Raw genomic sequence first — 13,108 nt, forward strand, 5'->3', positions numbered from 1 at the left:
CGCCAATGATGTTGCCCCCCAGCTGGTGGAGAGTATAACATCTGGGTTGCCATCTGAAGCAGGTCCCTGGTTCAAATCACAGAGTAGTTTTTGTTTTCTAACTTCTCCCGACTCCTTACTGAATTTAGACCACTTCCCTAAAACAACCCATCATATCTGTCCCTTCAGGCATAGCTGCCCTCTGTGCTCTCCAATCTGGGGAGAGAAACATGCATGACTGAATTGAAAGTCTCTAGGGGCTCCTCCGCAAGGGACAAAGTGGAATCACATTATTTCTACAATGAATATGCTTTATTGTCTTTTACAAAAAAAATGACTGTCGTCTAGAAATACAGGAGGCAAACAAGAAATAAAATGGGGGGGGGGGTTTGCTGTTGTAATGAAATCCTGGTCGTCAACAGCCAGTCTGAGAATAATAATAATAATACAAACACAAGTAAAACTACATAGATGTTAAAGCTTTTAACCAAATGAAATCACATTCTGCTCTTGAAGGGGGAGCAGAAGGCTCCACATCTCACATAGTTAATAGTAACACTGATTTCTGACCCACACTCACACCACCTATGGAGAGAGACATTGCTACAGGTATATGAGCGGGAGAGGATGTATCGCACTGGGTATGATATGACACACAGCAAAAATACACAAGATGAAGGGTTAGAAGAAGAAAAGAGTAGTGGTTGTTTTCCGTTCACCAGGTTTGCCTCGTTAGCTTTTTATGTAGCACACACAGCTCACCTACACGTCCTTCTGTTTAATACAGGTGCTCACCGTGCATTACCCACTAGTGCTCTTATCTAGTGTCTAAGGCACTTGAAAGAAACATGTCATCACAGCTGAGCTACCATTGGAGTAAAAGTGGCAGTTTCCATTCATTACCCTAATAGTGAACAGAGATGCCAGAGGAAGAGTAGAGTGCTGATGAATATGGACATTCTGGTACGTTAAGAGTGGCTTAATAGTTTTAGAGGTTTGAGATGCTATCCCCAGTGGAAGGCTGTAATATCTAGGAATACTAAGTGCTTGGTAGTTGGTGTGTCAGCATGTACTAAAAGAGAGTTAGGGGTCCTACTCTACAACCAAACCATGGCACAAACACAGTGAGAGGGCGGGCCCCCCTTGCTCTGAGCGGTAGGCTTTAGCTAGTCAAACTACACGTTCAATCGAAGCTCTCAACATTAGTGTTGGACGAAGGGGCTGTAGCTTGGGGTTTCCTGGCTCCAGTTACAGGGGCATATGAACACTCATTGTGCAGTTACGTGCAGTTTCCAGCGATCCTCTGTGATACGTACGCCAGCGACCATCTATCTAAGCACACCACACTTCGCTGCCTTCAACGCTTCTTCCTGAACAACAGGACAAATAGTGTTCCAACTGGTCAAAATACAGCAACCAACACCGTCCATCATGACCTATGCGATTCCTATAAGAAGTCAGTCACCAATTGTTTTTAAAGAGTTGTGAAGAGATGCTGTAGCAAGTGGAGAAAAGCTTTTCACAGTTAAAACGTCCTTTCCATTCCATGTTTTTCTCCCAGAACAGGTCAAGGGTGTGTGAATCCACCATCTTGTGTCATTGTAGTGTTTGGAAGAGGAACAACAGTCTGTACGTCAGGACGTCAGACTCGTGCAATGAGGGACGCGGAGGCAGTCCATTGACCTCTGACCTACTGTTGAATAGGACTATGTCTTCTCTGATGAGAGTTTTGTTAGGTCTGCTTTAAGCTAGGGAAGAGATGATGGCTTTACATTTGGTGACACACTTGTATTACAAGACAATGTTTTGTTTCATGTGGGAGGAGGATGACAAAGGGGAACGTTTCCTAGTTTTGCTCCTTTCCTTGCAGTTTGGCATGTAGGGGCATACACATACCTTACATACTCACATGTGCACACACGCATAGTTCATAAGTAAAAAGCACTTGTACATTAAGTTTACATACTCATTTAAGTGGAGCACATAATTCCACGCCTAGGGAGGACTATATTAAGATCGTTGGGACACTCGCCGGGCCGAGCAGCTAGCCAGAGTAGAGTAGGAATATTGTTAGAGGAAGGCAGAGTAAGCCGCTCAAGTGGGAGTAATTGTTTTGTCATCCCCAGGAATGGAGCATTTCTGGGGGGTGGGGTGGTCTGGGTTGTATCCATTAGAACACACCGTAGAAAAACGTTTGGAAAAGTATTTCAATGGAAAATGAAAACAAGTGGTTCTTTATGGACAAATCCCCTGTTTCTTCTGTTTTGGTGCCTAATGAACAGGACCCTGGTTCTCCCTGCTGTTGACTCGTGGACAGGGACAGATGGAGAGGCTGAGGTGTTGTAGTCACCATTCTGCCAGGCTGGCTAATTGATAGGGTTGGTAGGATTAGCAGGGAGCGTCTATTCGGTCTGGTTGGAGGCTTGCGTGTCATTGTGGTCGCTGGCGCGGCTGTCGGCGTCGTCATCAGAATTGTCCACGGAGGTTCCGTCAATCTGGAGCTGCCGGCTGCGGCCTGAACGGCTAGACGAGAAGCTGATGGGGCCTCCACGCCTGAGGACGACAGGCAAATACAGTTGAAGTTGCAAGTTTACATACACCTTTGCCAAATACATTTAAACTCATGTTTTTCACAATCCCTGACATTTAATTGCAGTACAAATTCCCTGTCTTAGGTCAGTTAGGATCGCCACTTTATTTTAAGAATGTGAAATGTCAGAATAATAGTAGAGAGAATGATTTATTTAAGCTTTTGTTTCTTTCATCACATTCCCAGTGGGTCAGAAGTTTACATACACTCAATTAGTATTTGATAGCATTGCCTTTAAATTGTTTTAACTTGGGTCAAATGTTTTGGGTAGCCTTCCACAAGCTTCCCACAATAAGTTGGGTGATTTTTGGCCCATTCCTCCTGACAGTTCTGGTGTAACTGAGTCAGGTTTGTAGGCCTCCTTGCTCACACACGCTTTTTCAGTTCTGTCCACAAATTTTCTATAGGATTGAGAACAGGGCTTTCTGATGGCCACTCCAATACCTTGACTTTGTTGTCCTTAAGCCATTTTGCAACAACTTTGGAAGTGTGCTTGGGGTGATTGTCCATTTGGAAGACCCATTTGCAACCAAGCTTTAACTTCCTGACTGATGTCTTGAGATGTTGCTTCAATATATCCACAACATTTTCCTACCTCATGATGCCATCTATTTTGTGAAGTGCACCAGTCCCTCCTGCAGAAAAGCACCCCCACAACATGATGCTGCCACCCCCGTGCTTCACGGTTGGGATGGTGTTCTTCGGCTTGCAAGCCTCCCCCTTTTTCCTTCAAACATAACGATGGTCATTATGGCCAAACAGTTATATTTTTCTTTCATCAGACCAGAGGACATTTCTCCAAAACCTTTGTCCCCATGTGCAGTTGCAAACCGTAGTCGGACTATTTTATGGAGGTTTTGGAGAAGTGGCTTCTTCCTTGCTGAGCGGCCTTTGAGGTTATGTCGATATAGGACTTGTTTCACTGTGGATATTGATACTTTTGTACCTGTTTCCACAAGGTCCTTTTCTGTTGTTCTGGGATTGATTTGCACATTTCGCACCAAAGTAAGTTCAACTCCAGGAGACAGAACTCCTTCCTGAGCGGTATGATATGGCTGCGTGGTCGCATGGTGTTTATACTTGCGTACTATTATTTGTACAGGTGAACGTGGTACATTCAGGCGTTTGGAAATTGCTCCCATGGATGAACTAGACGTGTGGAGACCTACAATGTCTTTTCTGAGGCTGATTTCTTTTGATTTTCCAATGTTTTCAAGCAGAGGCACTGAGTTTGAAGGTAGTCCGTGAAATACATCCACAGGTACACCTGCAATTGACTCAAATGATGGCTTTAGAAGCTTCGGATAGGCTAATTGACATGACATAATTTTCTGGAATTTTCCAAGCTGTCTAAATGCAGTCACCTTAGTGTATGTACACTTCTGACTCACTGGAATTGTGATACAGTGAATTATAAGTGAAATAATTTGTCTGTAAACAATTGTTGGAAAAATTACTTGTGTCATGTACAAAGTAGATGTCCTAACCAACTTGCCAAAACTATAGTTTGTTAACAAGAAATTTGTGGAGTGGTTGAAAAAGTTTTAATGACTCCAACCTAAGTGTATGTAAACTTCTGACTTCAACTGTACATACATGGTCATTTATCACACCCACAGATCTATGACAGGTGTGTGTCCTGTTGCATCTATAGGTGTGTTGATGAACATGTATGGGAAGTGAATGAATGTCTTCTTTGTTTTAAAGAAACTGGCAGAGAGATTGCTGATAGGCATAAATAACTATGTGAAGTGTATATACAGAGTGTTATGAGGGGCTGCACCTGAGGCGGTTCTTGAGTGTGTTGACCTCGCGGGTCAGGCCCTCGCTGGCCTCGGTGGCGTCGTCCAGCTCCCTCTGTAGTTTCCTACGGGAGGCGTTGGCCCTGGTAGCCTCCTCCTCAGCCTCCTCTAGCTGACGCTTCAGCTGCTTCATTCGAGAGTTGGCCTTCTCCATCTGACAGGGGGAGGATTTGAATTTTATTGGCACAATTCAACGTATTTACATTGCAAATTCATGGGCCAATTCAAGATTAAAACACTGCAAGTGCGCGGGCGGAGACAGGAGAGAGAGAGGAGAGAGAGAGAATTTGGAAAAACAAGGATGGAGACAAAGGTTTGGAGACAAAGGTTTGGGACAGACAGAGGAATTCAGAGAGAGAACCAAAGCTACAGAAGAGCATGTGTGGGAATAAAGAGAGAGAGAGAGCCAAAGCTACAGAAGAGCGTGTGTGGGAATAAAGAGAGAGAGGGAGCCAAAGCTACAGAAGAGTGTGGGTGGGAATAAAGAGAGGGAGAGAGAGCCAAAGCTACAGAAGAGTGTGGGTGGGAATAAAGAGAGAGAGAGAGCCAAAGCTACAGAAGAGTGTGGGTGGGAATAAAGAGAGAGAGCCAAAGCTACAGAAGAGTGTGGGTGGGAATAAAGAGAGAGAGAGAGCCAAAGCTACAGAAGAGCGTGTGTGGGAATAAAGAGAGAGAGAGAGAGCCAAAGCTACAGAAGAGTGTGGGTGGGAATAAAGAGAGAGAGAGAGCCAAAGCTACAGAAGAGCGTGTGTGGGAATAGAGAGAGAGAGAGCCAAAGCTACAGAAGAGTGTGGGTGGGAATAGGAGAGAGACAGAGACACTCTGATTATAGTGAATTAGTAGCTAACATGGCATCCATGGCCTTTTACTCACCCTTTCTAAGTGTCAGAACAGACTGTTTCAAGCTCAATGTGGACCCGAGATGACCACTCACCTGCTCCTTGTACTGGTCGGCATGGCGACGCTCGTCCTCCACCTGAATCACCAGCTCTTTCAGCTTCTTCTCTGTGCGTCGGATGATCTTATTGGCTGCTGCCCTCTCCCTGGGAGAAAAAAGAGTGATAACGGGAAAGTGGGTAAATAGTGTAACCCTGACTGACTAATATCTGATGGGGACATACATTTGCATCAGGATGTAGTAAAAGCCTCCACTTTAGGCAACCTTGTACAATACCGTTCAAAAGTTTGGGGTCACGTAGAAATGTCCTTGTTTTTTAAAGAAAAGCTTTTTTTTGTCCATTAAAATAACATCAAATTGATAAATGACTATTGTAGATGGAAATGGCTGATTTTGAATAGAATATCTACATAGGCGTACAGAGGCCCATTATCAGCAACCATCACTCCTGTGTTCCAATGGCACGTTGTGTTAGCTAATCCAAGTGTATCATTTTAAAGGCAATTATGTTAGCATGGCTGAAAACTGTTGTTCTGATTAAAGAAGCAATAAAACTGGCCTTCTTTAGACTAGTTGAGTATCTGTAGCAGCAGAATTGTGGATTCGATTACAGGCTCAAAATGGCCAGAAACAAATAACTTTCTTCTGAAACTCATCCATCTATTGTTGATCTGAGAAACGAAGGCTATACCATGCGAGAAATTGCCAAAAAACTGAAGATCTCGTACAACGCTGTGTACTACTCCCTTCACAGAACAGAGCAAACTGGCCCTAACCAGAATAGAAAGAGGAATGGGAGGCCCCGGTGCACAACTTAGCAAGAGGGCAAGTACATTAGAGTGTTTAGTTTGAGAAACAGACGCCTCACAAGTCCTCAACTGGCAGCTTCATGAAATAGTACCCGCAAAACACCAGTCTCAACGTCAACAATGAAGAGGCGACTCCCGGATGCTGGCCTTCTAGGCAGAGTAGCAAAGAATAAGCAATATCTCAGGCTGCCCCCCCCCAAAAAAAAATATTAAGATGGGCAAAAGAACACAGACACTGGACATGGGAAGATTGGAAAAAAAGTGTTATGGACAGACAAATCTAAGTTTGAGGTGTTCGGATCACAAAGGAAAACATTTGTGAGCCCCAGAAAAAATGAAAATATGTTGGACGAGTGCTTGACGCCATCTGTCAAGCATGGTGTAGGCAATGTGATGATCTGGGGTGCTTTGTTGGTGGTAAAGTGGGATATTTGTACAGGGTAAAACGGATCTTGAAGAAGGAAGGCTATCAATTCATTTTGCAACGCCATGCCATACCCTGTGGACGGCGCTTAATTGGAGCCAATTTCCTCCTACAACAGGACAATGACCCAAAGCACAGCTCCAAACTATGCAATAACTATTTAGGGAAGAAGCAGTCACCTGGTTTTCTGTCTATAATAGAGTGGCAGAGCAGTCACCGGATCTCAACCCTTTTGAGCTGTTGTGGTAGCAGCTTGACCGTATGGTATGTAAGAAGTGCCCATCAAGCCAATCCAACTTGTGGGAGGTGCTTCAGGAAGCATGGGGTGAAATCTCTTCAGATTACCTCAACAAGTTGACAACTAGAATGCCAAAGGTCTGTAAGGCTGTAATTGCTGCAAATGGAGGATTCTTTGACAAAAGCAATTATTGTTTCAATTAAAAATAAATATTTATAACCTTGTCAGCAACTTGACTACATTTCCTATTAATTTTGCAACTCATTTCATGTATGTTTTCATGGAAAACAAGGACATTTCTAAGTGACCCAAAACTTTCGAATGGCAGTTGATGTTTTCAGCCCCCTAATGTTAAAGGTCCAATGCAGTCATATCAAATCATTTCTGGGTAACAATGAAGTACCTTACGGTGATTTTTTTCAATTAAAATGGTCAAAAATAAACAAAAATAGCTTCTTGGCAAAGAGCAATTTCTCAAGCAAGCATTTAACTAGGACTGTCAGGGAGTGGGGAGGGGAAAACAAAAAAGTTGCTGTTATTGGCAGAAAAGTTTGGAACTCTGTCTTATTTGTCTATTAAAACTTGTTGTGACTAGGGGGCAGTATTTTCATTTTTGGAAAAATAACTTTCCCAAAGTAAACGGGATATTTTGTCAGGACAAGATGCTAGAATATGCATATAATTGACAGCTTAGGATAGAAAACACTCTAAAGTTTCCAAAACTGTAAAAATATTGTCTGTGAGTATAACAGAACTGATATTGCAGGCGAAAGCCTGAGAAAAATCCAATCCGGAATTGACTCATGTTTTGAATGCTCTGCGTTCCGATGCGTCCCTATTGAGCAGTGAATGGGCTATCAACCAGATTACTTTTTTCTACGTATTCCCCAAGGTGTCTACAGCATTATGACGTAGTTTCACGCCTTTATGTTGAAGAATAAGCGTAAGCGGCTACATTGCGCAAGTGGTCACCTGATGGCTCTCAGAGTGATTCTTGCGTAAAATACAGAGGTAGCCATTTTTCCTCTCGCTCCTACTGAAAAACCAATTGTCCCGGTGGATATATTATCGAATAGATATTTGAAAAACACCTTGAGGATTGATTATAAACAACGTTTTCCATGTTTCTGTCGATATTATGGAGCTAATTAGGAATATTTTTCGGCATTGTTGTGACCGCAATTTCCGGTCGATTTCTCAGCCAAACGTGAAGAACAAACGGAGCTATTTCGCCTACAAAAATAATATTTTTGGAAAAAAGGAACATTTGCTATCTAACTGGGAGTCTCGTGAGTGAAAACATCCGAAGCTCATCAAAGGTAAAGGATTTAATTTGATTGCTTTTCTGATTTTCGTGACCAAGTTACCTGCTGCTTGCTGGACATAATGCTATGCTAGGCTATCGATAAACTTACACAAATACTTGTCTTGCTTGAAAATCTGAAAATCTGAGATGACAGGGTGATTAACAAAAGGCTAAGCTGTGTTTCAATATATTTCACTTGTGATTTTCATGAATAGGAATATTTTCTAGTAATATTTATGTCTGTTGCGTTATGCTAATTAGTGTCAGATGATGACAACGATCCCGTTCACGGGATGGGAGTTACAACAAGTTAACTAATTTACCATATTGTGATGACACCAGGCAGGCAAAAACTCCATCCCACCAAAACTGGCTGAATCTTTCAGGCTGTCTTTGTACTAAAAGGACATCATCATAATTTTCACAATTTTACTTTATTATTTCAACCTCCAGGTGTGGAAATGTATATAAACAGCACAGAAAAATCACATTTTTGACTGCACTGGGCCTGTAAAGGTCCAGATTTTGAGTAGTTTGTAATGTGATTATAGATCTGTGGTTAGGGGAAACTCCTACCTCTAGCGGTCTATTGAGTATGGGTAAATCATTACATTGAGTCTATGAGCTAGAGTCCACCCATTCAAGCCCTCATTTAATTCTAGGTAACCTCCCATCTTTAAACTCTGAACCCCATTCTGACGTCTATTTAGTACAGTATATTGAAGGCTTCTTACTTGGCCTCCTGCTCCAGTTGCTCCTCCAGCTGCAGTATCTTGGCCTCCAGGGCGGTGATGGCAGCCTTGAACTTGGACTTGACTGCCCCCTCCAGCTCTCCCAGCTTGGCCTTCAGCTCCTTGTTCTGCCTCTCCATTCCTTGACGGGCGTTCTCACTCTTCTGGGCCGCGCTGCGCTCCCCAGCCAGCTCCGTGTTCAGGATGTCCACCTTGGGAGAGAAATGGGGATAAAGGGAGAGAGGGTCACTCTTTGTCCATCTCTATATAAAGCTGTTAGTTGTGGGTCCCAGGAAGTAGTCTGGTGTGCTACTTGTTAGTGCAGTTCATTATAGACTACTCTCCAGGCCATAGAATGGTCCAGGAATCGTCTCTGTGTATGAGTGAATCTCAAAATGACTTTCCTCTTGTCCGATCTCCTCAAAACGTCAAGAGACAATGCCGGTTTAAAGAGAGTTTTACATGTTCTGTACCTTCATGAGCTGTGTGTACGTGTTTGACAATGTGAGAGTTGTACTGTACCTGCATGGTGGTCTTGCGGAAGCGGTCGTTGAGCAGCTCCATGTTGCTCTGTTCCTCCTCTAGTTCCTCCTCCAGCTGCGAGATGCGGGCCTCCAGCCTCCTCTTCTCATCTAGCAGGGCCGACCTGACACAAACAAGTGATTGATTCGGTGATGTGGTTGGTACAGAACGCAGTATAGAAATCAGGGGGGAAGGCTGCTGGTCCACTTATAGCTGCAGTATGTAACTTTTTGGGTGACCTGACCAAATTCAGATAGAAATGTGAGTTATAGATCTGTCATTCTCATTGAAAGCAAGCCTAAGAAGCGGTAGATCTGTTCTACACGTGCTATTCATATGCTTGCCGTTCTTAAGTTTCGTTTTTGCGTCTTTTACTTTCAGTTTTGTACACCAGCTTCAAACATCTGAAAATACAACATTTTGGGTTATTGAAAATATATTTCATAGCGTTTTAGATGGTAGAATGATTATCTACACACGATACATTGTTTGTTTTGTCACAGAACCTGAAATTAGGTGACCTGTTACAATTTTAGCAACCAGCGATTTCTGCATGTTGCACCATTAAATCTGGAAAATATCATGTTTGAATTTGATCATTAATCAGCTAAATGTAGCGACTCACTTTCCAGAGGCGCTATTTGAGATCTCGTCGGCCAGCTCGTCTCTCTCCTGCTCAGCGTGTCTACGGGCCCTCTCTGAAGCCGCCAGGTCCTCCTGCAGCTGCAGGATCTCAGCTTCCAGGCCCTTTAGTTTCTTCTCATTTTCTTTAGACTGTGCAAAGATCTCATCACGGGATGCTCTGGCCTCCTCCAGCTCCCTCTGGTAGTCCTTCATCTGGGCCTGCAGGGGGCAGCAGCGAGGCAAAGAGTGAGACCAACGTTCTGGGACAACTCCACAGGGTTAGTTAGGGGTCAACTCCATTTCAAATGAGATTTTATTCAATACTCCTCTATGGCAGCATTTACACAGGCAGCCCAATTCAGATATTGTTTGCCACTAATAGGTCTTTTAACCAATCAGATTAATCTGTTGCCCATAATTGGGCTGCCTGTATAAAATGCAGCCTACGAGAAAATTTTACAAATTCAGTTTTTCTTCCCAAATTGAAATGGAACCGACCCCAACCCCGTAGCTGTACTGAATATAATAGTGTAAGGCCAGCAGGGAAGCTATAAATGAGACCAACTTGGACAACTAGAGTTTACAGCATCAGGGATGTCATCTAAATACAGACGTTGGTAGTCCTGGACATATTCTAATCTAAGATACATTAAAGCTGACTACACAGTGGACAGACAAGCACAGATACCATACCTGCAGAGGCTACCAGTCCATTTTAATGATAAAAGGATACAGGTAAGAAATAATATTGCTGATTTATCAGAGATCAGACAACTAGGAGTTCCTAATTAATCAGGCAGAATATATTGACATTGTAGGATTGCAAAATTCTGCTAACTTTCCCAATATTCCCAGAATTCCTGGTTGGAAGATTCAATATTTATAAATCTACATAATAGATCAACACAACTTGAGAATGAACAAGCAAACACAAATCCTGTATGAAGTCTCACCTGTAGTTTTCTGAGCTGTTTGATGGCTTCATCTCTGGCCTTGTTGGATGCTTCTATTTGCCCCTCCAGGTCCTTGAGGTCCATCTCCAGCTTCTTCTTAGCTGCCACAGCCAGGGCTCTCTGCTTCCTCTCATCCTCCAGCTCTGCCTCCATCTCACGAACCTGGGGAAGGGGTCAGGGGTCAGTTAACAAGATATTACAGAGGGGGATGAAAACACCAAGTAAGTGATGAAACCTAGTTTGGGTTCTAGCTTGCTCGGATGCAATAACGGTTAGGGTGAAGATGGATGGGAAGTACACAACGAGTCCATAAGTTAAAGTTTTTTACCATATAATAATATGGTGATTATTTTCTTCCGAACTGTTGGCCAGGCTAAATCACCCGAGTTTCTATTAGAGGTCTGAATGTTACTCCCTAAACAGGGTCCTCTCTGCTCGTCTCTGTACCTGTTTGACCAGCGTCCTCTTCTTCTCCTCGTTCTGTTCGTCTCTGGCCTGCAGGTCCCTGTCGAACTGGGCCTTCATGGCCTGCATGTTGACCTCCAGACGCAGCTTGCCGTCCTCCGTGGCCTGCAGCTCGTCCTCCAGCTCCTCCAGCTGGGTCCTCATCTCCTCCACCTGCTGCTCCAGGGTGCGCTTCGACTTCTCCAGCTCATGGACCTACACACAGGGGGACGTGGAAAGACTTTTAGCAGCAACATCTCTTTTCTGGGTCGAAAACTGTCATAAGGAAGCCATCCCATAGGATTAGTCAAACAAACTTTCACTCAAAGCAACATTCTATGGTGGGTGGACAGCGTTCTTTAAAAATTAAGTAATTTACAGAAGGCTTCATGTGTGTAAGGTCTCCAACAACGTTTAGGAAACACCACCAGCTCCTGTAACACAGGAATTCTCTCTCATTTTGTAGTGTGGATTGGCGGCCATATGGGAAGAAACATACCAAAACCTATATGTTTTGGTTCTATCAATCCTCAGTGGATGAGCCTAGCCAAGTCAAGGCTTAGGACTGGGTTGTATAAGGTATTTATGAACCTTCAGCTTCTGTACGGGGGGTTTAAACTACGTACGCTCTTGCCCACGTCGTCCTTTGAGCTCATCAGGTCCTCCATCTCAGTCCTCAGCTGCTTGTTGAGCCTCTCAAACTCCTCCTTGGCTTCCAGGGCCTCATCCAGAGCCCGGGCCATAGACAGAGCCTTGGTCTCCTTCTCCCTGGCCTCAGCCTCGGCCTTGTCACGCTCCTCAGCATAGCGGGCAGAGATGGTCTTCTCTTCAGCCAGGAGCTAATATAGAGGGAGAAGATAGTGATGAAGGAGGATGGCAAGCAATGTCTTACTGGTAAGTTAATGTTAACAAAGGCAATCATTGGAATCAAGAAATCACAAAAACAGCCATTCCTTCATTAATGGCAGGTCTACTTTTATTTTGCGGAGGGGGGAAGAAGATAGCAAAGGTGAGAGGAGGGAGAAAAGGAAGCAAGATAGAGGAAAGGATAGAGACAAATGGAGATGATAAGATACCTGGTCGAACTTCTTCTGCTTCTTCTCCAGGTTGGAGACGATGGTCCTCTGGTGGTCCAGGTCCACCATGAGGTCGTCCAGCTCCTGCTGCAGGCGGGTCTTGGTCTTCTCCATCTTGTCGAAGGCGGAGGCTTTCTCCTCCAGCCGCTGGCTGGTCAGCTCCATGTCCTTCTGCAGCTTCCTCTTCACCTCCTCCAGAGACTCCAGTGTCCCCAAGTCCTCATCCAGCTTCTTCCTCGACTCAAACAGCTAGGTAGAGAAGACAAAGGTTTTCAGGTTGTTGTTGTAGTTTTTTCTGTGGTTCTTACATGAGGAAATAATGTTCACAGCTTTCTGAGTGAGCATTTGATATACAGAAAATGACAGTGTTCTTTTTTTAAAAACCACATTACATCATCTTAGTGTTGGGGAAGCTACTATGAAAATGTAATTTTACCAAGATAGCAATTACTTCACAGTGAAATAAGTTAAATTACACTAAAGCTACCCTTAAGAAAAATATAAGTTTACTTAACGAAAGTGACTTTAAAAAAGTAGTTCAATGTATGAAGGAACATTTTATGTTTGTGCTTTTCTAATATACAATTCGACTGGGTTCATGCAAATGACTGACCGTGCCCGGGAGGAACCCTCACTACCAGTATCTGCAATTTGGAAGTACGCCCAGAACATTATTTTGAGAACGGAAAGGGATATCTCAGTTTCAAGGTCT

General features: G+C 43.7%; 1 protein-coding gene and 1 long non-coding RNA gene across 3 annotated transcripts in view; one reads left to right on the plus strand and one right to left on the minus strand.

Annotated features, from left to right (window-relative positions):
• Positions 1–275: 275 nt before the first annotated feature.
• LOC135537213 (myosin-10-like) overlaps positions 276–13,108 on the minus strand; it is a 104,222-nt gene continuing 91,389 nt past the window's right edge. For both annotated transcript variants that reach the window (XM_064963409.1, XM_064963406.1), the window contains exons 33-42: positions 12,397–12,645; positions 11,947–12,159; positions 11,324–11,536; positions 10,877–11,038; positions 9,925–10,142; positions 9,300–9,423; positions 8,781–8,989; positions 5,306–5,414; positions 4,353–4,525; positions 276–2,532 (exon numbers count right to left, since the gene is read on the minus strand). In XM_064963409.1, the coding sequence (XP_064819481.1) occupies positions 2,382–2,532; positions 4,353–4,525; positions 5,306–5,414; positions 8,781–8,989; positions 9,300–9,423; positions 9,925–10,142; positions 10,877–11,038; positions 11,324–11,536; positions 11,947–12,159; positions 12,397–12,645 (1,821 nt within the window). In that variant the 3' untranslated portion in view covers positions 276–2,381. The remainder of the gene's footprint in view (positions 2,533–4,352; positions 4,526–5,305; positions 5,415–8,780; positions 8,990–9,299; positions 9,424–9,924; positions 10,143–10,876; positions 11,039–11,323; positions 11,537–11,946; positions 12,160–12,396; positions 12,646–13,108) is intronic.
• LOC135537366 (uncharacterized) lies at positions 11,010–12,549 on the plus strand. The gene is made up of 4 exons (XR_010455202.1): positions 11,010–11,097; positions 11,378–11,661; positions 12,040–12,214; positions 12,427–12,549. It is a non-coding gene; the product is annotated as an uncharacterized LOC135537366 (long non-coding RNA).

Source organism: Oncorhynchus masou, chromosome 5, assembly GCF_036934945.1.
Source record: "Oncorhynchus masou masou isolate Uvic2021 chromosome 5, UVic_Omas_1.1, whole genome shotgun sequence".
Taxonomy (NCBI): domain Eukaryota; kingdom Metazoa; phylum Chordata; class Actinopteri; order Salmoniformes; family Salmonidae; genus Oncorhynchus; species Oncorhynchus masou.